At 40.3% G+C, this 27977-nt stretch overlaps 1 gene segment (V, D, J or C); it reads right to left on the reverse strand.

Annotated features, from left to right (window-relative positions):
* Positions 1-7577: 7577 nt before the first annotated feature.
* Positions 7578-27140, reverse strand: LOC140471347 (Ig heavy chain C region, membrane-bound form-like). The segment is given in 9 exon segments: positions 7578-7753; positions 7894-8021; positions 10891-11220; positions 11677-11985; positions 13845-14153; positions 16221-16520; positions 25337-25372; positions 26558-26923; positions 27055-27140. Coding segments are annotated over 9 exon segments (1836 nt in total).
* Positions 27141-27977: the final 837 nt, after the last annotated feature.

A 27977-nucleotide genomic window follows, 5' to 3' on the forward strand; every position in this document is an offset into this window, starting at 1 on the left:
CACAATGGCCGCCTTGTTGATATTTGAGGGGTCCGATATAAGCTTTCACTACCTACCCTATTTGTAGTTATGCCCGCTCGTACAAGTTTCCGTCATTATACGAGGAAATAGGCTTTTCTGTCTACCCTATCTAACCACCTGATCCTTTTGTACGCCTCTATCAAATCCCCCTTAGCCTTCTTCTTTCCAATGAGAACAGCCCCAAATCTCTCAGGCAACATACTGGTAAATCCACTCCACAACTTTTCCAATGCTTCCACATGACTTTTCCAAACGCAGAAACTCGAGATAACCATTTGCACTGATATCCAAAATTTTCCACAAAGTCCAGATACATGCAATTTCAATCGCAATGCCACCAGCCCAGCTGCAGATTGTCATGTTGACAAATATCGTCCGGAGAACCGTACTTTCAACGATCGCACACTGTTCTCCTTTGTACTCACAGACCTTTGGAGTCATGGTGATATGCTGCTGATCAACTGCTCCGACCCTTCTGCCAAATGCATTTGAATTGTAATCTAACAGTGGGTTTTATCTACTTTCACACGTTCGAGAATTGCTAACACCACCTCGTTGTGAACCCGACTCCAATCTAGTCTGGTAGCCCCTATCTCAATATTCACCTCAATAACGTTGTCGTTTTCCATCACGAATGATGATAAAACTATTCACTTCGTGCTTCAACTATCTCCTCTGACTCCACACACACTTCCTAATTCTATCCTTGATCGGACCTAATCTTACTTGAGCCATTCTTTTGTTCCTGATAAACCTTCCGGGTTTTCATTGATCCTCTCCGCCAATGGATTCTCATGTCCACTCCTGGATCTCCCCAGGTCTCGTTCTAGGTCTTTCCTCGTTAACCTGTACTTCTCAAGCACCCATCACTGAGGCATCACATCTCATCCTAACATAAGCCTTCTTCTTCCTCTTGACAAGAGATTCAACTTCTTGAGTAAACCACGGTCTCTTCACTCGACAGCCTCATCCCTGCCTGACAGTCATCGATGTATCAAGGACACGCAGTGGCTGTTCCTTGAATAAGCTTCATATTTCAATTGTGCAATGCCCGACAGTTTCCTTCCACATCCTATGCATCCTAAATCTTGCCTAATCACATCATAATAGCCTTTCCCCCAGCGAGAACTCCTGCCCTCCGGTATATGCACATCCGTTTCCAGCGCGAAGGTAAACATAACCGAATTGTGGGAACTGTCACCAAAGTGCACACCTACCTTCAAATCTAAAAACTGACCAGGTTCATTCCCCAGTTCCAAATTCAATGCGTCCTCGACCCTTATTTACTTGACGACATATTGGGTCAGGAATGATGAAATACAAACAGACTCGAACCGTAACGTACCCGCAACGGGACAGGTGCAAGGTCGTTCAGTGAATCAATGGCTTTAAAATTTCAGGGGAAGGAAAGAGTCAAGATTAGAGTGGTTCTGGAAAAGTACAGCAGGTAAGGCGGCATCTGAGGAGCAGGAAAATCGACGCTTTGTGCAAGAGCCTTTCATCAGGAATGGTGAAGACTGCTCATCAGATGCTGCCTGACCTGCTCTGCTTTTCCCGAATCACTCCAGTCTTGACTCCAATCTCCAGCATCTGCAGTTCACACTTTCACCTAAGGGAAGGAAGGAGTTGCCGTGCCTCTTATATTTCCATCTGAATGGTATTTTATTCATTTCAAAACAGGGAAAGGATGGCCACTCAGTTGGGCAATGTGGAGTCTGTTCCATCAATTATGGCATTTTATTAGCAGTCGGTGGGAACTCCATTGTGTGGGATGCCATATCCTGAAGACTCAGGGTGTCCCACCTAAACAAGACCATATAACTAACAGCAGCGTATCCCAACTGCATACTGGAACAGCCTCCTATCCATGATCGCAGTCATTACTGGAACTGGAAATCCAAGCAAATGAGTAGAAGGAGCCATGGAAGGCGGAGTGTACACAATGTTGCCAGGGCCAGGTTGGCAGGTTCTACTGCGGGCATTAATGATTCATTTAACATCCCCCCAGTTGGCACATGGACCTTTACTGAGCGGGAGAATTGTGAACACAGCTTTTTCAGGACTATCAAGGTAAAATTGGAGAGCAACCATGCGAGAAAAATTATTCACGTTCAGTGCTGTACACTTGAGACGGTATTGTGTGTGTTTGTGCGAAAGGATTTATAATGTTGTTAATAGTCAATTGGTTTCATACAATGGTGATTTATTGCTCATTCATTTGTGGGACTTGAGAGTCACTGGCTGTCCAGCATTGATAGCCCATCCCTAATTGCCCTCGAGAAGGTTGTGGTGAGCTGCCTTCCTGAATTGCTGCAGTCCACGTCCTGTGGGTTGACCCACAATGCCAGTAGGGAGGGAAATTCAGGGTTTTGACCCAACGACTGTGAAGGAATGGCGATATATTTCCAAGTCAGGATGGTGAGAGGCTTGGAGGGGACTCGCAGGTGGTGGTGTTCCCAAGTACCTGCTCCCCTTGTCTTTCGAGACGGAACTGGTTGTGTGTTTGGAAGGTGCTGTCTTGAAATCCTTGATTAATTTCTGCAGTGTTCCATGTAGAGTGTAATAACTGCTGCCACTGAATGCTGGCGATGGAGGGACTGAATGTTTGTGGATGTGGTGCCAAACAGGCAGGCCGCTTTGTGTCAAGCTTGTTCAGGATTGTCAGAGTTGAACCTTTCCAGGTCAGAAATTGAGGGTTTAGTTAAGAAAACGAAGGAAGCATATGTAAGGTATAAACAGGATAGATAGAGTAATCCTAAAAACAGTATAAAGGCAGGAGGAGTATATTTAAGAGATAGCTTTCGAAGACAGAATTAAGGAGAATGCAAAAGGTTTTTACAAATACATTAGGAACAAAAGGGTAAGTCGGGAGAGAATAGGACCCCTCAGAGATCGACAAGGCGGCCTTTGTGTGGAGCTGCAGAAAATGGGGAGATGACAAACGAGTATTTTGCATTAGTATTTAACGTGGAAAAGGATATAGAAGGTATAGATTGTAGGCAAATAGATGGTGACACCTTGCAAAATGTCCATTTTACAGAGGAGGAAGTGCTGGATGTCTTGAAACGCATAAAGATGCAGGGAATCCTGAGGGACAAGATGTGCATGTATTTCAAAAGGCAAGGACTTATGAGGGATAGTCAACGTGATTGGTGCATGGGAAATCATGTCTCAAAAACTGGACTGAGTGTCTTTGAAGAAATAACAAGGGGAACTGATGAGGACAGAGCGGTACAGGTGATCTATATGGACTTCAGTAAGACAAGGCTCCCCAGAGGAGACTGGTCAGAAAGGTTAGATCTTAAATACAGGTTGAACTAGGCATTTGGATACAGAACTGGCTCAAATGTAGATGACAGAGCATGGTGGTGGAAGGTTGCTTTTCAGACTGGAGGCCTGTGACTAGTGGAGTGCCACAAGGATTGGTGCTGGGACCTATACGTTTTGTCAGTTATATAAATGATTTGGAACCGAGCTTAAGAGTTCCAGTTAGTAAGCTTGCAGATGACACCAAAATTGGAGGTGTTGTGGGCAGGGAAGAAGGTTACCTCAAATTATAAGAGGTTATTGACCAGTTCGGCCAATGGGCTGAGAAGTGGCAGATGGAGTTTAATTCAAATAAATGCGAGGTGCTGCATTTTGGGAAAGCAAATCTTAGCAGGAGTTAGGCAGTTCATGGGAAGGTCCAAGGGAGTGTTGCTGAACAAAGAGACCTTGGAGTGCAGGTTCATCTTAATTCCCTTTTGGATTTCGTGGGAACTCATAGAGTCATATCGATGTACAGCACGGAAATAGTCTCTTTGGTCCAACTGATCCATGCCGACCATATATCCCAACCCAGTCTAGTCCCACCTGCCCGCACATGGCCCATACCCCTACCACCCTTCCTATTCATATACCTATCCAAATGCCTTTTAAATGTTGCAATTATACGAGCCGTCACCACTTCCTCTGGCAGCTCAATCCATACATATGCCACCCTCTGAGTGAAAATGTTGCCTCGTAGGTCTCTTTTGTTCACCAGTCTCTCATGGGGAACCTTGTTGCACGCCTTACTGACGTCAATATAGATAATGTCTACCACTCTGCCCTCAAAAATTCTCTTTGTAACTTCTTGAAAAAAACTCAGTCAAGTTTTTGAGACATGATTTCCCACGCATAAAGCCATGTTGATTATCCCTAATAAGTCCTTGCCTTTCCAATTACATGTACATCCTGACGCTCAGGATTCCCTCTAACAACGTGCCCACCACTGACATCCAACGCTCTGGTCTGTAGCTCCCTGATTTGTCCTTACCACCTTTCTTAATCAGTGGATCCACGTTAGCCAACCTCCAGGCTTCGGGCATCACACCTGTGACTATCAATGATACAGATATCTCAGTAAGAGGCCCTGCAATCACTTCCCTACCTTTCCACAGAGTTCTAGGGTACACCTGATCAGGTCCTGGGGATTTTTAACTTTTATGCGTTTAAAGACATCCAGCACTTCCTCCTCTGTAATATGGACATTTTTCAAGATGTCACCATCTATTTCCCTACATTCCATATCTTCGATTTGCTTTTCCACAATAAGTACGGATGCATAATACTTAATCAATATCTGCCCCATCTTCTGCGGCTCCACACAAAGGCCGCCTTGCTGATCTTTCAGGGGCCCTATTCTCTCCCGAGATGCCCTTTTGTCCTTAATGTATTTATCAAAGCACTTTGGATTCTCATTAACTTCGTTTGCCAAAGCCATCTGATGTCCCCTTTTTTACCCTCCTGATTTCTCACTTAACTTCACTCCAACTGCCTTTATACTCTTCTAAGTATTCACTCGATCTATCCTGTCTATACCTGACATATGCTTCCTTCTTTTATTGACAGCCTCTACTTCTGCTCTACCCCATGGAGGAAATGTTTTCTCTGCACCTGCTCTTATCAAAACCTTTCATAATTGTTGACCCCTCAGCCTGTTTTTCTTTTCAAGAAAGAAGGGAACAGCACGACATCTCCTCCAAAAATACACACACTCAAAAATTTGTGTTTCACTCTTTTAACTCTCACTTCATCCTCTCCACTGCTTGTGTGCCCATTCTATAATGTAGCAGCAGGAACTGCAGGCAATACTTTTAATTATAGTCGAAACCAGTTTTAATAGGGATTTAGCAAGGCATCCCTAATATCAAATCTCTCTATTTATACATAAAGCTTAGAGCTTTGTTTGTGTATTGATGGTCTTCCTTTTCCTTTGGCAATTTGTTTAGTGACTGATGTAATTGTGTGAGACCCCTTTATCTGTCTCTCCCAATTTGACGTGCAAATTCGAATAAGTGACCTGCTACACTGTTCCTACCAAGATACATCACGTTACATTAATTTGTATAGAATTTCATTTGCCAATTATTTCACCACACTGTAAATTTAGTAATGACCTCCTGAAACTTCTAACCGACCTCAGATCTGACTAGCTTAGCACATTCCCAGCAATTTGATGTCATTGAATTGCTAAATACTTTTTTTTTGAAATAATTAGAGACAGTATTTAATTTGCAGTTATACTTTATTGTGCTTTGGGGATTTTTTTTTGGTTAAGTACTCAGTGAAGTGCAGTAATTCACATGATAACTGCAACAACTAAATGTAAAATGACGGGTTGATAAAAGTTATTACAAATACAGAAATAATTTATAGATTCTATTAACTGCAAGCTCTAGAAATTGAAAAGGCATCCATCCTTGATTTTAAACTAACTGATATTAAAACAATGATATCATTCATGTAAAATGCAGTATGGTTTATGTAGGACTCCTTCCCGGTTTCTACATCTTCACGGCCACATTCAGTAATATAATAAGATGCTTAATAAGCTGCTTGTTTACCCTGGAGCATCTGAGGGCGAGGGGTATAACATCTTGAGTGGCGTAGATATAGTGGATAGACAGGATTGTTTTCCTGGGTTGAGGGAGTCCAGACCTAGAGGGTGTAGGTTTAGGGTGAGAGAGGAAAATAAATGAAACGGCCCTCATGGGCAACTTTTAATGCAGAGGATGATGCATTTATGGAATGAGCTGCCAGAGGAAGTGGTGAAGGTTGGTACAATCTGCATATATCATATATCATATCATATCACTTTTCTCCCTCCTGATTTCACTTTTTAAAAATGTCCCTACAACTTTTATATTCTTCAAGAAATTCACTTCATCTCATTTGTCTATATCTAATCTACAACTCATTTTTATTCTTAACCAGAACATTAGCATCTTTATTTCTCCATTGTTCCCTCGTGTTACCAGCCTTACCTTCACTCTAAAGGGAATGCAATGCTGCTGCAGTTTCGTTATCTCACTTATGGAAACCTCACACTTGTTGGCTCTCCCTTTACCTGCAAACAGTTTACTATAATTTACTCTTGGAATTTTTGTTTCATACTATCAAAGTTTCCCCGAATCCAATGAGGAACGTTAACTTTTATACATGACCTATCCTTACCATAAGTATTTTCGAACTCATTGAATTATAGTCACTGGCCCCAAACTGCTCCGCTGCAATCACTTCAATCACTTGCCCCGCTTTATATCACAAGGCAAGGTGAAGATTTTTTTCTCTGTTGTGGTTACATCTACATATTAATTGAGAAATTCTTTTTGAGCACATGTACCAAATTCCTTACCATCCAAGTCCTTAACATTATGGCTGTCCCAGGTTATGTTTGGAAGGTTAAAATTCACTATTATTACAACTCCATTATTCTTATATATAAATGAAATCTCTTTACAGTTTTGTTCTTCAATTTCACTCTGACAACTGGAGGGACTATTACAATTGCATCGCCTTCTTATTTCGGACTTCCATTTATTTTGCTTTCCTGGACCACCCCTCAGAAAATTCCTCTCTTAATTCAGCATTGCTAACCCAGGCTGTCCTGACATTGGGAGTACTTTTAATTGTTAAACAGATTCAACCTTCTAATTCCATTGCCTGCCTCTTATACGTTTCTGTGGAGCAATGTTCCTGATTTTTATTATGACGTGACCCGTGGGCGTGACGAATTGTGCTTAAGAGGAAATGGTGTCTAATCATTCTGCCTCTGGAGAATTCTAGAAGACAGACAGTGTGAAAGATGCATTTATATTAGTGGTCCACTTGGTGGTGCAGCATTAACCTTATGACTGAATGAAACATAACTGGACAGATCAAGTGAAAAGTGTTTTTGGGAAGGGAGTGGGACGTGTAAACTTGGGAAAATATATTTTTACTTATTGGCCTTGAAAAAAGAATCAAGCAAACTCAAAGTTAGTGCATTTCATTCAAGATTTATTAACCACTTCAGAAGCATTTTTATCGAAAAGCTTTTGTTAAAGATAATAGAAGTGAATATATTGACTGGATGCTACATTGAGACGAGATTGCATGCAGTATGAGCCGTGAATTTTATGTACATCTGTAACAATCGCCAGAAAGAGAATACAAGGACTCAACAAAAAAGGGAGGCAGCCATTCTGAATAAGGAACAAGTAAAAAAAACAAATTGACTTGGTAAGCTATAAATTATTCCAACTATAATAATCTCAATGATATCAAAGTGAAAACGAAAGGCCATCAATATTTTTCTTAGTTACACACTGACAAACTTAAGTGATCTCACTCTTCGAGTCAGCAACAGGACAGATTGTAGATTGGGAATTCAGAAGACTTGATAAGCAGATGAGGAAAATCTACGGTGTCCACAACTCATTCACTTAACCTGGAAAAGACAGATAAAGTCATGATGCAGATGTTTATGATCCGATGTATTCAGGTTCTCAGTTGCATTCAGTGGCACACTTTGTTATTTCACAAGACATCTTTGGCTCCTTGCTGTGTGAAATATTTGATTACTCTCACCTTCACCAGAGTGACGGCAGCACTGTAGAAAATACTCAGGAAGAACAGGGTGATGAATGTGGAAGCAGTTGTCCAGATGTTGCCATTATCATCCTCATAGTCTTCAATCCAAGTGCGATCTATTGAATCTATGAATATAAAACCGAGAGAACGTATTCAGATTGTTTATTGAACCTGACTGATCTATCTGCACCTTAGTATTCTAATTAGAGACTGTTACAACTTCTTTAGGAATTCAGGTGTTTCTCAGGTTTGACTCTCTATCTGCATGTATTAATGCATTACGGACTCTCAGGAAGAAATTACTAAAACTAACTGCACATTATTCCTTATTGTCCGTGCTGGAAAACTTCGAATTACTTTGCCTTTTAATCTATTATTGAAGAATATTATCATTTGAGGAATACTTACAGAGAACAAATATTTTAATTTTATCATTATATTTTAAATATGGGCTGTGACCGCAGTTTAGTTCAATATTTAGTCCGTCACTGGATGAAGTTTAAATATGGTTCTCATCTTCATGATATATTGGTGACCAATTGTTTGGCAAGTCATGAATATAAATTTCATCCACAGTAAAAACATTGCTTCATATTTTTGTTTGTAGGACCTGCATATTTAGGAATAAGTTTTTGTCCATGTCTCTCCTAATTTATTTTATACTTGATGAGTATAATTTTCCGTGTGTTTGTGGATGTGGTAATGCATGTCTCTTCGATTACACCTGCCCATTTTGGAGTGTGTACATGAATAAACATGCTCATATTCTTTACTGCTGATGTGATCACGTGCTTGTTGTATGTAAATCTTATTCCCTTCACAATGCGTAAGCATCATCATGCTAACATGGCACTTCGTTGACACCTATGTCTATTTTTTAATGTCCTTGTCTAGTTTTCGTCAGTGCCGTCCTACCAATTGACAGCAGAATCTGTCTATTTCAGGTCCGACCTACATTCGGTTATTTTCATGTTTGTGCTCAATAAATGTGAGCATGCAACGTCATGTTTGGTGGATGTTTATCTTTGCGTGATGATCTCTGTTTGTGTGGCAATCTATCCTAAACCATTGCCGGATGTGTTTGTTTGTGTTATTATGTGTGGATATTTGCTGACGCTTGTGCCATTCTCCTTGTTTAATAAACACCCCATTACTTGCGCCTCTGCACGTGAGACTCTCAATTTATGTGTGTGTGTGAACATATATATGTGCTGATCAAAGTGGTTTAAAAATAAATTAAGCTGCCTCTGCAATCATGTGTTTGTCATTATGAAAATTACAAAATAATAATATTAATGTCTAACCCTGTGCTCATATGTGCCTGTGTGAGTTTACATGTGGGAGGACATTTTTCAGATGTTGTAGCTTTGTGCGTATGAATGTATGTCGGTGAGCATTATGCTGCATGAATAGAAATGCAGTCATGTCCATTTGTGTATTAATTTGCATCGATGCTTTTCGTAATTATGTGTGGATATCCTTGTTCACTTGTGCACGTGCTATTCTTTCTGTGTACGTGCGTTTTTGTGGGAGCTTAGATGAGTGTTCAAGTACTATTTGCATGTTTGGCTCTGTGTATATCAGAGTGTGTGACAGTTCATCTGTATGCACGTTTATGTGTGTGCATAAGCATGTGTCTTTAGGTGAGAGCCTGTGTATGTGTTTTAACATGTGTATTTGTGAGCATTTCTCTGTAACTGTTTCAGCTCTGAAACTAGACTGTAATTTGTATTATTGTTCCAGTTTTTATGGATTGTCAACATTTATATCTGACCCTGATGTTGTCAGGAACATTTCTGATCGTCGTGGAGAGATAGATGCTTTCGAACATAGAACAATACAGCGCAGAACAGGCCATTCGGCCCTCGATGTGAGCAACTCTTTTGTTACAGCGAAAGAATTTCTGTCTCTGAGACAAGAGACCTGAGATCAAATCCCCACTACTCCAGATATGCAGAATTGCATTTCTGAACATGCTGATTACAAAATATCTACAAATGTTCTGTACTTGAAGCAAAATGATGTCAGATGTTCGAATACCAGAATTTATCCCATGTGCTCCAGAAACCGGAGACAAAACTATGCGCTACAAACTGGGATGATGTAAATACCAGTTTTGGATTAAGGGGAGTCAATGTTAACAAACGATTAATAGGGTCAATCGAATTGGGCAGACACAAAGGTATTATTTTGCATGGAAACATGGAATCTTCGAACAGGATAGAAGAAGCTGACAGTTACTGTCAGAAACTGGGTTACATTACAGAGGACTTCTATCTTGAAAACTCTGCAGAGTGAGTAAGAGTACAGACCATTAATAATTCCCCTCTCCCCCTACCTGGGCTCAACAACAATAACCTTCATTTCGGGTCTCTTTGGTGTGGAAATAAAGATGCATTCTGTCAACCACTGCACGGGTACAAGATCCCTCGTTCCACAGAAACAAGTGTCATATTCAACTTACTCTGCACTGTTTGCGATTGGCATTTTCCAATCAAAACTAATTCCAAATGTCTCTTAAGATTGCGTTCCCAATTGTTGCATTTTGGCAGTTTAAAGCCGACATGAATTTTGTGAGAATGTGCAATCGGGGAATCAGGAAAACAAAGTTCAAAATCCGTGGTCTTTACTTGAGAGAAATTGGGCATTTTAAGATTTCGTTTTAATGGAATGTAAGATGGATAAGGTTCTTTGCAGAATCTGGTATTGAGTGAGCTTTACTCTGCCTCTGATCCTAAGTTGACCTGAGCAGGAAACATTAACTGCACAAGACACGAGTTTTAGACCTGTTAATAATCCAACTTAACTTTACAGGTGGAATATAAGTAAAAGTGGGAAACACAATTAATTAAACGGGTGTATATTTAAATCACAATTTGAGGAAAAAGCTTTATTACTTTTGTTGAATTATTAAAAGCAACTTTGAGTTTTTTTATTGACATGAATTAACCGTGTCCATCAGTGCAAGTGAAATGTTCACAAAACTCGGTTTACCGCTGGATTTATCGACTGTTCTGTTGATGATCTTCAATGGAATCGCTTCATGTCCCACCACACAGGAGTAAGAAGCACCGCTGGCCCACTCCTCTGCTGTAATGGATAACAGGCTGTACATGAAGAAGGAGGTATTCTCGCTCTCCGACATCACCTCGGTGTTCTTGTAGTTACTGGGATTCACCGGCTTGTCATTGTTTGTCCACTTGATGAAGATCTCTCGGGGGGAGAAACCTCTCACTAAACAGGTGAGGGAGAGAAACCTCTGAGCAGAAACATCTTCTGTTGGTGGCAGGAGGATAGACACTGATGGCTCCAGTAGCTTTTCTCCTGCAGAATATTTGAAACAAATATAAATCAATTATAAAAATACAGAATCAATTTTGCATTTCACTACATATTAAAATATGCCAGTTTTTTTTTTAATTTGGGCTTTATACGCTCTCATTTTCTAAACCAGCAGAATGATATCCATTCTATGCATTAAGAGTAACGAGTTTAATTCGAAAGTCGACTCCATGTTTCTAACCCACAACTAACACATCCTGTACATTTGTCATTGCTGATGTTAAAAACACAAATCAGGTTTATTCCCACTTTATTTGACTTATAATCATAAAAGATCAATCTTTAGTCCATTTTGTTCTCAATCAGATATTTAGCTATCCTGCCATCAGACACATCTTTCATGCTGCCAAGTTATTTGGAGCCAATCTAAGCATGCCATGTATGTAACTGGATCTAGATTACACGTGGAATACTTTGTTCTTTCCTCTCACCACTCACCATTTCCCTTGCGGATGGAGTCTCTCAGAGGAGTCGGGAGGTATGGATGGTTCACCACACATTCAACACTGACGTGACTCAGCCAGGATTCGGTAGAAATGCTCAATTTGCTGATCACGCTGTCGGGATCTTCTCCAGGCTGGTGAGAAATCTCTGATTTCAGAGTCTTCTTTTCTTGTATCCAGGTGACATTGACTCCAGAAGGAAGATTGGACACAACACAGGTTAATGTCACTGTCGCCTCCAGTAAGACCTGTTCTACTGGTGGTGGAAGGATTTTAACTGTGTAATCGTGGCACTCATTAACTCCTATGAAACAGAAATCAAATCAATGAAAAATGGCTCTTTAGAATCAAAACACCGAGCCTTCAGACTACTCCCACATGAAGTGAAGAAACCACCTTTGACATGTCAGCTTCCAAATATTGCTGAAATGATGGTTCCTGTTGATTATATATTTTGTTTTGTGAAATCATTTGTTATTATCTATAACATGCACCGTGTAATAATTCATATAGAACACTGGATTTGTCACAAGTGAAACCTGTGACAAAGTAATATCAAAGATACCACGGCGTAACACATGGAATTACCTTTCTTCTAGAGTTCTTCTCTCAATTACGACCATCCATTGATACTTGTAACAAGAGTAATCTGAATATAACGACTTCATTTCTATGTTGATGAAATTTACTTGCAAATGCTGCTGGGCATTCTGAATGCCAAATTACATCCCCAAGTTTGAGCAAACTATAATCAATCATAATTATTGTCTTTGTTCTCATGCATTTGCAGAGGATATAAGGTGTTACAGGGGGCAGTGATCAGTCACAGAAATTCTATTCAACATGTTTAACGTTATTGAAAATAATTGACATTATTAGTGTGAGATCATTCTCTAAAACATACTATGAGATATTATTATTCCTGTCAAACTTGGAGTAGATCTAAAAACAAAACAGTGAATTTCTTAGTAGAACAAAGACTGAACAAATACGAGTGTCTTCAATTATTCTACCAACTTGATGGAAATTTGCGCGAGTATTATTCAGATTTCTACTGCTCACTGCATGAACATTTCCATCCTCAACCTGGGCTCAATCAGCCTAACTCAATTTCATAGATCGTTCATCCATACTGTAGCCTTACCACTAGAATGTATTCTCCTGCCACATCCACTAATTGCAGAGAGTAACTTAAAGAGGCTCAATTAAGTCATGTTTATCCAGATTAATCAAATATGATACCAACTTGGTCCGCGGCCTGGCCCCATGAATGAAGTCGAAGAGCTCAGTATCAGTTAAAATCTATGACGTACAATGCCCAAGGACAACAGACCATTCCTGAGCTGGAAATGAAGCATTGAACACATTTTGATTTATTTTGAAAGAAGGGTCGCTGCATGTTTTACCATGTCATTTTGAGACCACAAGATCGTAAGATAAAGGTGCAGAATGAGGCAGTTCGGCCAATCGAGTCTGCCCTGCCATTCGATCATGGCTGGTATTTTTTTCTACCCCATTCTCCAGCCTTCTCCATGTACTAACCGATCTATCGCTACCTTAAGTACAGTCACTGACTTGGCCTCCATAACCCTCTGCAGCAATGAATTCCACACATTCATCCCCACTGGCTGTAGAAGTTTTTCCCCATCTCAGTTCCAAATGGTGCACCCTTTGACTCTGAGGATATGCCCTCATGTCCTACTCTGGCCTACTGGCCAAAACATTTACTCCACGTTCACCCAATCTCGGCCAGCAGCATGTTCTAAGTTTCAAAGAAATAACTCTCTGACCCTGCTCCCCGGCCCCCACAAGACACGCACCCCTCCCCCACCCCTAACTCCTTTATCCTTAAGCAAGTCACCAGGCATGGATTCGGCACTCTGCCTCTCCAAGTGTGGTCAGCCAACAAACTACTTTAAAAAAAGACTATTAATCCAGCTCACTGTCTATATGTCTTCAATATGGAGGGAAACATGCTTTTCTGATTTGACATAATGTTAAATTATGAGCAATGCTAATGTAACACTCAAACTGAAATACATGACAAGTTTGTGAATGGGATGCTCTACATCTTAGTGCTGTTCACTAAATTTGATAAATGTGTGTATCTGATTGGCATCGGAGTTCAAAATGATTTCTAGTTCTCTCGTATGTATGTCTTACCCTGGGGTGTGGTGATGTTTTGACTTTGAGTGTTCTCTCCATGAGTGACCTGGCAGGTATACACTGCGCTGTTGAACCATTCACTATAAGGGACTGTCAGCCGACTCATCACCGAGAAGTTCCCATCCGCCTCACACACAGGAGACGTGAAGACACCAGAATCCACGGATTGGCCATTTTTCAACCATGTCACGGAGATTTCCTTCGGATGGAAATCAATGATTGAACACACGATGGTTGCAAACTTGCTGCTTGCGATTTCTTCACTGGGACTCACGGTGAGAAGAAGAGTTGGCTCGAGAAATGGGCCTTTATGAAAAACAATGCATAAATTATCTGACAAATTTGATAACAAATACATTCAGTTCTATTATAACTAATTCTATTATGGATAATAGATACTAACCTTAACATTACAAGTATCATAATTATGCAGAGTGCTATAGAAGATGAAATCAACACAGTACAATTAGCAGGACGATGTGATAATGACAATGTAATGATAAAAATTAGAGGTCACAGCAAGGAAGTCAAGAAGGTCAGTTAGATCAGAGGGTGAGATAGTAAGGTTGAATGGTAATCATTTCAATGAAAGGAGCATGATAAACAAGGCAGATGAGTTAACGGCATGAAGGAGGAAGTGTGCACTTGATATCATGGAGACATGTTGAGAGAGGGGCAGGAGTGGCAGTTCAATATTCCAAATATAATGCCTTCAAGCGAGACAGGGAAAGATGTAGAAGGGCGGTAAAAATTGTTGATGTTCACCAGTGTGAGGGAATATGTGGGTATAGAAAACATGGGGAAGTGTTGTGATGTTTTTTTCAGGAATTAGGAAAGATGATGTGATGTGCTGTCTTGCTGGATGAAAAATAGTTATATTTCCAGGGCAGATAAAATGTATGCCAGGCAAAGGATGAAGTAGTGGGTCGTTGGCAATAATTTTTAATTCCTGGCCACAGGGGATATGGCAAAACTGCCAGTGTGGTATTGTTATGCTGGACGGATGAAGGGAAAAACAATGAAACCACAGGCTCGGCTCAAGCTCGACTCAGTAGTCGGGAAGACATTGTAACTATGGAGAGGGAAATTAACCTTCATCTGGAAGATTAATCAACAATTCTCAGCACGATTTTATTGACGAGAAGTCATGTCTGAGCAATTTGATCGTAGTTTTCAACGAAATAAGTCGATGTACTGATGATAGTAAAGATCAGAGCCAGTTGATGACAAGTCAATTTGACGAATTGAATCCTGAGGTAGCTGAGTGGCGGAGTGCAGAGGATAATGGCCGTAGGATGTTTGTGTGGCTGGAAGTATATGTCTAGTGGCGTTCTGCAGGATTCAGTGTTGATTTATTGATGTCTCTATTATGAAAAAGTGATTTAGAATATACTGCAGTCGATTTGGCTAGTAGGTTCACAGCTGAAGCAAAAGTTGCCGAGTTGGCAGGGAGTGACCATGATACCTTTAGATTGCAGCAAGATACAGAAGGGTTGGCCACTTGTGCTGAAAAAATGGCAAATTAAAACCATTCTGGAGAAGTGTAAGGTGATGCACTTGGTCAGAAGAAACTAAGAGGTCATATGTTTTCAATGGTGGAAGCCTGAAAAGGATTGCATGCCCATCGATCCCTTATAGTAATGTGGCAGAGGGATAAAAAGGCTAAGAATGTGTGAAGAGTATTTGCTTTTATGAGCCAATACATTTACATCAGGTGTTGGGAGATGATATTGGAAATTAATAAAATACTGGTTAAGCCAGACATGAAGCATCATGTGTAGTATAGAACTGCATGTAACGGAAGGAATGTGATTAGACAGAAGGCAGCATTGTTGAGATAGTCCAGGATGTTTCCTGGACTGGAAGTTTTTAATTATGGAATGTGATTCACCAAACTGGGGTTTTCCTTGGAGCCGAAAAGATTGAGAGAGGAGATGATTGTGAAGTCTGGAATTATGGTAGACATACACAGAGTACACAGAACAAAACCTTTCCCCTTCATGGATGGAGCAATGTCTCAAGGGCATAGGGTTAGGGTAAGGACAGGAGGATATCGGGGAAAACAAAATCACACACAGGGTGTGATTCTGTAGCTCAGTGCCAGTAAGTCATGTCGAGGCTGAGCCCCGCATAATATGTGAGAAATATTTAGATGGATATAAGAAATGCCAAGTCACACAAAGCAATGGATCAATTGTGGACATATTGAACTGGAATAGTTAGGGGGCTGTTATTGATTGGCTTGGACTGGATGGGCCGAATGACCTTTCCCTGTGCTGTATATCTCTATGGCTATGTCAAATGTATTATAACTAATGCCCAAATCATGTTAACCACAGATGTGCTGTTCGCTTCAGTTCCCACAAGACATACATGGCATTCCAGTGCTCTGCTTTGACCCGCTGTGTTGAACCTCACAGGAGATTTTGCTGCAATCCGCTTCTGACTCAGGCAGGGTTAACTGGCTGCTCAGGGTGTAAGCTCCCTTCTTGTTTCTCACGGATGGATAAGTCTTCAATCCAGTCGTGATTGGGTTCCCACCTTTCTTCCAGGTCACCTTGGTAACGTCAGGGGAATAGTCCATGGCCAAACAACCAAAGATCACAGAACCGTCGGCATTGTGTTGCTGACAGGAGGAGACCAGTCCATAAAGTGTGGGGGGAGATGCAGTCTCTAGGATAGAATGAACAATTGAGCAACTTACTTTCTGTTAATTCGACCTTATTGGTTACCCAAATGTTTCCTCAGCTGTAAATGTCTGCTAGTGTGTTCCTGCTGAAGTCTTCAGCAAACCTTGAGTTTATTTTTGTTTCCAATCAGTCGTTGATCTTGATCTATTGATTCCCTCTTCAGAAACATGCCCTCGACCTTGACCATTACTATATAAAACTTAGAAATAAGAACACCCTGATCCCACGAAAAGTAACTGTTAGAAAATCTCACCAACGAACACTTTCATTGGATTGCAGGTGACGAGCAGAGTCGTTTCACAAAATGCAAACCAAGAAAACGTTGAAGTTGGAATTGGAAATAAAAACCGAAGTTGCAGGAGAAAGCCAACAACTGGCAGCATCTGTGTAGCGAAACCAGAGTGAACGTTTCGAGTCCAGTATCCCTTCCTCGCTTACCAATCTCAGTCAGAATCTACTCTCTGGAAAGAAGGCACTTGCAGGGCACTGGGACTGAGAGAATGCCTGTCACAGCTGATATCATGCTAATTATCTGGAAGCTCAATAAACGACTTGGCAATTATCTGAATTCTGGAGACCTCTGAAATATAGAGGACCATTAAGGTTCAGAGACTTTGGAATGTGACAGCGAGCTGAACTGAGTATTTATGTGAATATGATTCGAGAAACGAACAAGGACTCTTTTACTTCAATAACCAACAAACTTACAAGCAGTTCATGGTAAAACTCTAACCTCTCAGACTACCCACCGCTCTGACTCACTTCTCAACCTCAATTTCAACTCACATTGACAGCCCCAACACTGTTACACGCTCATTCACCCTGGGAACACATGACCCTCATCACAAGAGATAACACACATTCAAGGCAATCCATATTCCAGACAAGAATGTAATCTCGATTCCTTTCACGCAATTCCACTCCTGCTTCACTGCACCTGGTCCTTGGTGAATCTAGTCCTGACACCCGACTTTTCACAACCCCTGACAGGATATCCCTACCCAGATATGAACTCAGACCTTCACTGATCTCTCATCTTACCCAAGTCAACCTGTGCACATTGCATCCCAGCTCTGTTCCCATCTGCCCTTCGCCACTCTCCGAGTTTTACATTTTGACATCATATCCACGTGTCACATCAGTACAGTGACCTTCTGTCACCGAAACAGCCCAGCACTCTGCTCAGGCGATCAACTAAACTTCCTGACACCCTGCCCACCTCTCAACTAACCAGCCTGTCAGCCTGCCTAACTCTCAACTAACCAGTCCGACACCCTGCCCACCTCACAACTAACCAGTCCGACACACTGCCCACATCTCGATTAACCAGTCTGACACTCTGGGAACCTCTCAAATAACCAGCCCGGCAGCCTGCCCACCTCTCAACTAACCAGCCTGGCAGCCTGCCCACCTCTCAACTAACCAGCCCGGCAGCCTGCCCAGCTCTCAACTAACCAGCCTGGCAGCCTGCCCACCTCTCAACTAACCAGCCCAGCAGCCAGCCCACCTCTCAACTAACCTGTCCGACACCCTGCCCACCTCGCAACTAACCAGTCCGACACACTGCCCACATCTCGACTAACCAGTCTGACACTCTGCCAACCTCTCAACTAACCAGTCCGACACCCTGCCCACCTCTCAACTAACCAGTCCGACACACTGCCCACCTCTCGATTAACCAGTCTGACACTCTGCCAACCTCTCGACTAACCAGTCTGACGTCTTGCAAATGTCTGAACTAACCAGTCTGACACCCTGTTTGCCACTCAACTAACCAATGTGACTCCCTCCCCACCTCACAACTGACCAGCCCTGCACCCTGTTGAACTCTCAACAAGTTGGCCTGGCACCCTGTCTATCTCCAAATAACCAGCCCTGCACCCTCCTCAGCTCTCAACTAACCAGCCCTGCAGCCTGCTGGCCTCTCAATTAACCATCTTGGCACGAGGGAGACACCCTGCATTGCTGCTCAAAGGACCTACCAAGCACAATGCGACCAAGTTATTTCCTTGTGACCATTATGATTTTCTTTGATGCCACCCTGCCAGACGAGGTGCATGCAAGCTTACTCAGCAGCCACCCAACACCTCACGGCCTATCAGCTCAAAATCTACCACATCACCAACCTCCCTCCTCACTAGATCACCAGGTTCCGAATTTCAGCCTACTCCACCATAATGTCAGAGATTCAGAGAGTCATACAACACAGAAACAGGCCGTTCGGCCCAGCTCGTCCATGACAACCATGGTTCCCAAATTAAACAAATTCCATTAGTCTGCATTTGGCCCATATCAATCCAGATCTATTCACTTCCTGTACCTGTCCAAATGTCTTGGAAATTTTGTAACTAGATCTGCATTTGCCACTTCCTCTGGCAGTTCATTCCAATGTCAGGTATCGTTGCAACACAAACTCACAACCTTTATACTCAATGCTCTGTGCAATGAGAAAACATTTTACAAACACATTCTTCAACACGCCAGCTCCTTGAGACACCACTTTCAACAATATATGTATCTGATCCCTCAGGTCCCTACGTTCGACAAAGCTACCCATTGCCATATCATTAACTCTGTACGAATCTATGTATCTGAATCCCCAGGTGCTTCTGTTCGACATCACGACCCAGTGCACTACCATTCACTTTAGGTTGTTTCCTGATTTCTGTTCCCAAAATGCAATGAGTCATATTCAGTTGAAACTGATCTCTATCTGCCCTTCTTCTGCCCATTGGCCCAGCTGATCATGATCTCGTTGTTCTTTTAGATAACTTTTATTGTCAATTATAGAACCAATTTTGCTGTTATGTGAAAACTTATCAACCATGCCCCATTCAATTTTTTCACAATTTTCAACCAATGTTGTACACTGTTCAACTTTTTTCCCCAAATGTCTACTGTTTCCTTCAACGCTTGAAAAAACTATCACCTTCTTGAAATCATTTGATGTTTTGACCTCAAACCCTTTCTGTGACAGAGCAATCCAAAGGTTCATTCTTTCGTTGAACAGTACAAAAAAGGGTTCAATCTTATCGTGTGTGGGTAAGACTGTTGACTATTCCTCCAAACATTACTACATTTTGACTTGCAATTCTTTCATTGGCCCTTTACCCTTTCTGGATCACAGCCATGGAACTCACTTCCTGACAGAGCTGTGAAAATGTTAATACCAGACAAATGTCAGACAGTCAAGGAGGCCAAAGTCGACTGATCTCTCAAGGAGATGTAAAATGCCTAACATTTCCACGCCTATGTACAGATGCAAATAACTACTGGAAAAAATGAAGAATATTCTGGCGCTTGTGTCTCCACACAAAGATGACGTGCTCAATAGTTTTGTTGTGTGTCGTTTGGTTGTACTTCCAGTGAACCACTTCTTAATCATTTAATGTGCAAGAAGCTTTCCTCATTTTTAGCACGGCAATCATGCATTATACTTCCCTGGAATAAAGAAATATAATGTTAAATTAAAGGGACCTGACGATTGGGATGATTGAGTTGGAAATTGTCGAAATTTAAAACTTATTTTCGAGAGCAATTAATTACAGCCTTATTGTGTCACATTACATACATACACAAATGCCTTTCAGAAATGTTGTCTCCCTCCGTTATGTGCAGTTGAATCATTAAATCTGGGATAGTTATTGCTTGTTAATCAGATGTGTTAAAGAGTTTTAGTCAAAGGTTAGCTCGCAAATGTACCATGTTTTAAGTAAGTGGTGGAATAGCTCAAGGGGCTGAGTGTTTTACTCCTGATTATACCTTCCTATCTTTGTGTCATTAATTCAGCTAGCAAAGGTGCTGAACACTATTTACTAAACTATTTCAACGAATTAATTGTTGAAAATATTCTTTAAATATTCCTGTTGATTATTTGGAACAGGAGCATCGACATTCTCTATTTGAGTGGTCAGAATAACTCCCGCCTAAGTACACTCCAAAGATGCAAAGGTCAGTTGAATTGGTCATGCTAAATTGCACGTGGTGTTCAGGTATATGTAATTGAGATGTGTTCATTAGCGTTAAACGTATGGTCTACAGGGCAAGGGAATGGGTCTGGGTGTGTTTCTCTTCAAAGGGTAGATATGGACTTGTTGGGGCAAATGACCTGTTTCCACACTGTAGAGATTCTATAATTCTATACAGCAGCCATTGCCCTCTGGAACAGGTTGTTACTTCATCATACAGCTTCTTCTGAATTTATGGCTCGACACCAGATCACTCACTTTCAACGATGACTAGGTACTAAATATTTCTGAAAATTCATAATTTGGTAAAATATATTTTCTCTCTGAACAACTTGTTTCATATAAAGGAATTCTTTTTAAAAAGAAACAACAAACTTTGAATGCGATAAATCCGAATTAAAAACAGAATTCTCTGAAGAAAAGCGGCAGGTCTGGCAGTTTTTGTGCAGAAAAAGGAAGCTTATCATTTCAAGTGCAGTGATCCTTCTGCAACAAATTGTTTTCATATTTTCTTGAAAGAGAACTCATACCTATTGAGTTAGACGGTGATTAAGTTTACCTGACTTCTGTTGGAAAAGCATTATAAGAAGATGTACTGGATGATCTGAGATATCAGTTGAAAACTAGTTGAAAAGCTCCCACCAAAGTGTTGGATTCAACCAAAATCCCACCAGACGGAACAGTCAAATTCACTCACAGTAATGGTTTGATACAAACGAAAACTGCTCCGACTTAATGTCATCAAATATGCTTTGGGAATAATTAATTGTGGGTTTGTTATAAATGGTATTGATAGAACAGCCAGTCAAAATTCCAGATTTCTTTGAGGAGTTACAGTATTAACCCAGCTCACAATTCCCAAAAGCCTGTGACAAATATTGATTTGAAAAAGGCTCCAAACTGCCAACCTTCTGTCTAACACCTGAGGCCCAAGTCTGGACAGCGATTAAATCGATTTCACAGGCCTCTGTGAGTGGCATTCCAACAGTACTCAAAGAACTCAATGGTTTTTCCCCCGAATTAACCAGATGAGACATGGTATTACATTCCTCTCTAACAGGTTGTAAATGTACACAAACCACCTGTCTCAGAGTCAGAGACACTACCACTACGTTATAACAGATCTGAACACAATCTCCGACAACACAGACCACCGGTTTGAGAGTGCACAAATTTGTTAATAATTAACCAAGGATTTCAGCAACCAGGGATTGTTACAAAATGCTTACACGTTGAAAGTAGCATTTCAACAATTATCCAAGAATGCTTTGATAGCAATTCCGAATTGTTCAAGCTCTATGGGAACTGTAGAGGAATAAAACTAGGATTTGCGTTGCCATAAATTTAAATTTAACTGGCTTTCAACTGAGAACGCCCTTCCTCTTAACCCTTTGTATGTTGCTGCACCAGATGGTCTGCTTAGGTTGAAATTGATTAGAATCTTTGCAAGTGTAACATCACCTTTGCCAGTAACATTACATGCAGACAATGAGTTCTTAATAATTTGATTCCACATTGTGCCACTAAATGTGTCATTGACAAGAGAGGCACAAAGAAAATATGCAGCATATTTCCCTCTGTCTCACTGAATGATATATCCTTCATTGCGAACAATTGACTTCAGGGACCTACAGTTTGACTTTTGTTACTGAAGTGTTTATTCTGATTGTAACAATTCTGTGGTGCCTAATTTCTGGCAGACAAAAGTGGTTTTGAAGCGCCACATAAAATTGAACTGTCTGAGACTCAGGTGTCCGAACAGGTCGATTTACAACTGGTCAGGAACAGGGGACAACTCGGTTGAGATAACACGGGAACACACTGTACAACAGTCCTGATCTGAGCAGATATATCAATTCGTCACATCAAATGTATTCACTGCAATTTAACTTTCATAATAGGGGCGAGCCAGAGAGAAAGCATCAATGCTTCTCAGAACGTTTTCACAATGAAGTTAGATTACCTACTGATTTAATCAACTTAATCGTGATTGTAAATAAGAAAAGAAATAAGAAAACAGTTTCTGTCTGCATTCCCCGCTTTAACTAATGTCGAAATAAATGATCATCAACACTTAACTAATGTGAACAATCTCATTCAGATTGCTACATTCCAAACATCGCGCCAGTATATTAATTGAAATGAATATTCCTCTATTCTCAGTGTCTAAATAAACAATGTGCTCTACTACCCTCCAGTTTCTGTCTTCTCTAAATTTGTTACTTCTGCAACTTTTGGAATGCATGGACAGGAAAACTAAGGGGGTGGCACCGTGGCTCAGTGGTTCGCACTGTTGCCTCTCAGTGCCAGGGGATCCGGGTACAACTCCCACCTCGGGTATCTGTCTGCATGGAATTTACGCATTATCCCCGTGTCTGGGTGGCATTCCTGTGGATGCTTCCGTTTCCTTCCACATTCCAAAGATGTGCAGGTTAGCCGATATGGATAAGCTGAATTGCCCAGAGTGTTTGGAGTAAACGTCAGGGAACGTGTCTGGGTGGTTGCTCAGCGTGGGTTTGGACTTGTTGGGCCGAAGGGAATCTTTAAAATCTCCGATTTTGCATCATTTATTCCCATGGTGAGTTGATGATGGATTATTTTAATTGATTCGAAATCTAGACATGGTGACACAATCGACTATAGCAGCTGTTTCCTAATGAATGACTCTTCAGTTTTTATGTGTTGTAAAATGTATCTATTTACTTAAAACACACGGATTGGGAACATCTAAAGCATGGCATGGATTTAATCACTCAGTTAATGTTACATTTTTTAATCCTGTAAATCAAATTTAAATAGATGTACAAGAATTAATCATTTCAAGTTAAACTGAAAAGCTGATCAATTCAGTGAAACCAATTTGATCAGCATCGAAATATTTGGAGCAGAATTTCTTAATCGTCTTTTCCAATGATCTCTTCCAGCCAGGAAACTTGTGTGTCGGGTAGAGCGGAATTGAAAAGTAATTCTTGATTAATGATATCTCAGTAATGGCATTTTTGCTCAATGACAAGAAAAATTAGAACATTATAATTTTAAAATTATATTTATATTTCTTGTGACTTGTAAACTGTTTCAAGACAAACTTTGTGATTTCAGTAGTAAATTAAGTTCTGAGTTTCGAATTTAAGGTTTGGATTAGACCAGTCCTCAATTGTTACTTTCAAATAAAACTCGCACCCTAACGTGTCTGGTTTCCCTTCATTTCCAAATCCTTTGCGATTTGCCTTTCACTAAAATATAAGATTTAATGAAAGTTCAACTCCAATGCTGATTACATTGAATGAGGAAACTGGAGCAGTTCACTATCAACAACCCTGTAAACATTTCCGAAGCAATGTAGAAATCAAAGACAGCTTCAACAATATATTAGCTTAATTTTAACGAAGCACATTCGCTCACCAACTGAACAACGATTACCAAATCACAACACTGAGGATCAATGAGGTGTTTGCAGCAAAACCGTCTCTTTGCAAACATTTTCAAAAGAACCAAGAACATAATGTAACCTCACAACAAATACCCCAAATTGGAAACCAGCAAAACTGCTCACCATCACACAAGCGAATAATTAAATCAAATAGAAATAAAAAGTCAGAACAGCTGCCATGGTTCTGAGATAACTTATTGAACAACGCTTAAAGCTTTAACACTTTCGGCAACAACTCAATTTATTATCAACCCATATAGTATTTCTGATCACGTCAATCTTGTGCAGTGCACAGTAGAGCAGCTTAAGGCATCTATTGATTAATCGCCTTAAGGTCAAAATAAAATGAGTTCAATGGACAAACATTAGACTTGATTGTTATTATAAGTTAGTCTCAATTATGAAATCTGATGAATTCGGTAGCTTAAAATTTTAGTCCCAAATTTTATTTTGAATGAGGCTACTTCAAATAAACTTTAACTAGTTTGAAATGAGAACTGAGATTGTGTATATAAAAAAAGCTCTAAAAAGTCGTCGTTTTTTTTTCATTTCTCACACTTCCGTGTTTCTGCGTTAAGTTGGTCTTCAGACAGTTACAAACGGATATAGTGCTTTCCGTCAATCAGAAAAAATGTGGCCCCGCGTTTAACAAACGCCGAAACGATTCAGTACAAAGAACTTCACAGATATTCGTAACTGGGAGTCATCCAGAGAGACAATCCCCTTTGCCGAAATAAAACACCGATTACTGAAAGCATGAAAACTCAGTTCAATTCCACAAGATGAATCAACTCAATTCAACACAATCAAATAAAGCAAAGCCAGAACCCAATCAACTTTTCAACAGAATCAAATAAAACACAATCAGCATCCAATCAAAAGAATGAAATGTAGTGCCGCAAGAAGATTCCATGGCAATATCCAACGTGCTTGTCATCAACAAAATTAACAACTCAAATGACAAAATGCAATCATGGTAAGAGCATGATGAACCCGGGGAATATATTCAATAAATTAACATATTTTCATCCTGTTTCGTGATATTTCCAATATCTTTAAGTTCGTAGCGTTTGTTGTCGATCATAAAACTCACAGATAGTGGGTGTCACTAAACTTTGCTTGTACCTGACTGATTGAGAGAGTTTAGGTGTTTCATGGAAGTCAGCCACACAGAATGCCCATCTGATGTTTAAAAAGATATACACTGAACATCTGAATCCGCCACAACGACTTCAGTCATTTTCTGAGACTTAATGTAAGTCTATAATCAGTTTTAACAATACTCAAACGGAACCAAATCAAGCTCAGCACAGGATCTAAGTTTCACTTAATTCAGGAATTATTCACATGAATGGAACGTTAGTAAAACATAAAGTCACTAAGAAAGTTCAAGGTTCTTACCTGAAGTCACCGTCACCATGGTCCCTTGGCCCCAGTAACCAAGATAGTCACAGCGTTACATTCTCTGGACTGGGTCACACAATAACTGACTCTGCATAAAAACAAACAAAATCCTGCATTATTCTAAATTTTCAGAACCATTGTCAAAATGAAGTCACGATAAATCTTCATCACATTATAATTGTACAGTGGATACTGATCATTCTTACTAAATTATTATAATGTTTTATATTTCACTGAGTAACACATGAGCTGATTCTCAAAATCACAAATTGCTACAATAATAATCACCGATTTTGCGAATTAAATTTACAATTTAAACAGCGATAATTGCACAATACCCCACAGAACTAATACTGAAATGCGAGTTTAGGTAGTCTGTACAGGGAAACATTGACTCGTTTCAAACAATGGGGTCTGGAACGGGTTTTTGTATTGATCATAATTGCAGTGTCACCCCAGTATGTCACTGTGAGACACATTGGGTCAAATACTACGGCGGGCTGCAAGCTGTAAAATGCAGATATTTAATTTCATTAATTCCTGGAAAGAAGTGATTCAGGCTCCTCTAAAAATTATTTAATGGAATATTTCAGCTTTTCCTATTCACTGTATTTTAAAAGCTCGGAATACTTTTGCAAGTTTGGCGTGCATTAATGTAGCCATAAACATGAGGAAAGTAGAACAATTTTATACATTTGTCCAAACTAGTCACTCCTGGATGGGATTTAAATTAAGTCTCACATTATTCTCCCGGTCCTTCAATGGTACAAATCGCCAGCTTGAGACAAACCCGAGTCAGTGGTTTTTGTATGAGGATGTCACTGTGCACATCACTGTGACCCACTGTAGTATCACAGTGATTTAGACCCGTACATTTTCTGTAATACACTCTGGGTCTCAATTCTCAGGTGAAATGGACATTTAGTGCTGATAGTCTATAGAATTAATGGCATGGTTTGCAGACCACGATTAGTAGACATTTCCCGAACTGTCAGATATATGAAAGCTAACATTATGTCCAAGCCTTTAATTGGTGGAAGTATCAGCAGTACATACGACATGCCAAAAACATTGTCCCATGATATCACCCAGTTTGTTACTTTCAATGGTCTGTTTCCTCTGTGATCGGATTGTAAAAGGCAGCCCGAGGTGTGTTTCAGATCGCAGTTGGTTGAACTGAATTTAAAACGGGTACTGACCGTCAGTGAACGATGAAATTGGCAAAATGTCCCCTTGAGCTGTTTTTTGAATGGGTCCATCCCTGGTTCCTCTCGCTGTGGTATCTTGCACAGTAATAGATGGCGGTGTCTTCGATTTTCAGGTTCTCCATGTACAACGCGAAAATGTTGTTTGAAGTGTCTTTGGATGCAGTAAATCGATTCTTAATCGCTGGTGCATAGTTACTGCTGGATGAACTTTTGTAATTAAGCAGCCACTCCAGCCCCTGTCCGGGAACCTGTCGGACCCAGTGCATCCAGTAACTGGAAAGATCGAAGCCGCTGGTTTTACAGGTCAGTTTCAGGGTGGCTCCGGGATGGCCACTCTCTGACTCTGGTTGAGTTAAAACAATCTCCGACTGGACACCTTTAAAAATGAAAACAAAAAGAACCCATGAGAATTAATGCTGATACAAAGAAGCCTGAGTCTTTTACATTCCTGAGGCAGACGAACATTGAGACAGTAACAAAGAGAGACATGAACAGAAAAACACTCACATGATAAAAATGTCAGTAACAAACTGAGAAAAATTGTTGACTTGATCATTCTGATAACTTGTGGAAAACGGTTCTGTCAAGAGCTTTCTTAACAAACCAGATCCAGGAGTGTTGAACTAAAGCACATTGACCCGGATTTATATGATCATCAGAAGGGGCAGGTTTACAGGTTCCGCCTGTTGGTTTCCTGCTGGAGGCTGAGACAGGACCCTCGTATCACCTTGCACAGCCCGAACAGATAGGTTCATATTTACACGAGATTATTCTTAAACATGGAAATATACACACCTTGGGATATTGTTTTGCTGATTAGCCTGCGAGGCAGTGTTTGTTGAATTGGGAAGGTGAAATTTAACAGCTTGAAGTATTTTTCAGATATTTTGTTTAAACCAACAAAACAATTTCAATTGGAAGTTGGCTCTCTGTATTTTAACATGCATTCACGAGTAAATAAAACTAAAAATAAAGTTCGAAGATATTATCAGCCAAGTAATTAACTGGCAATACTTTTTTCTGTACACTCCAAGTCTCCACCACACTACAAAATAACTTGTAAATCATACCAGATGTTTCTAAATTCACTTTGTGCAACTGAATACAGAGCGTGTTCAAAGTGATTATGTGTAGAATATTCAATTGGAAATTAACTCCCTTTGATTCTACATACAACCACAAGCAGAAAAAGCTAAAACAAAGTTTAATACCATTGTCAGACAATACAATTACTGACTTTATTTCTGCAACCACTCCAAGTTTCTCTCAAATTGCAAAATATGATATGATTTCTAATTGCTGCTTCTAAATTCAATTTAGACAAGTTAATATCGAGCATGTCTAAAATGAATATGTTAAGAATGTGTGTGTATGTCACTCAACTGTTTGGACACGGAGATTAGAAGAACCTCACCATATTACAGAATCTC

Source organism: Chiloscyllium punctatum, chromosome X, assembly GCF_047496795.1.
Source record: "Chiloscyllium punctatum isolate Juve2018m chromosome X, sChiPun1.3, whole genome shotgun sequence".
NCBI classification, from domain to species: Eukaryota; Metazoa; Chordata; class Chondrichthyes; order Orectolobiformes; family Hemiscylliidae; genus Chiloscyllium; species Chiloscyllium punctatum.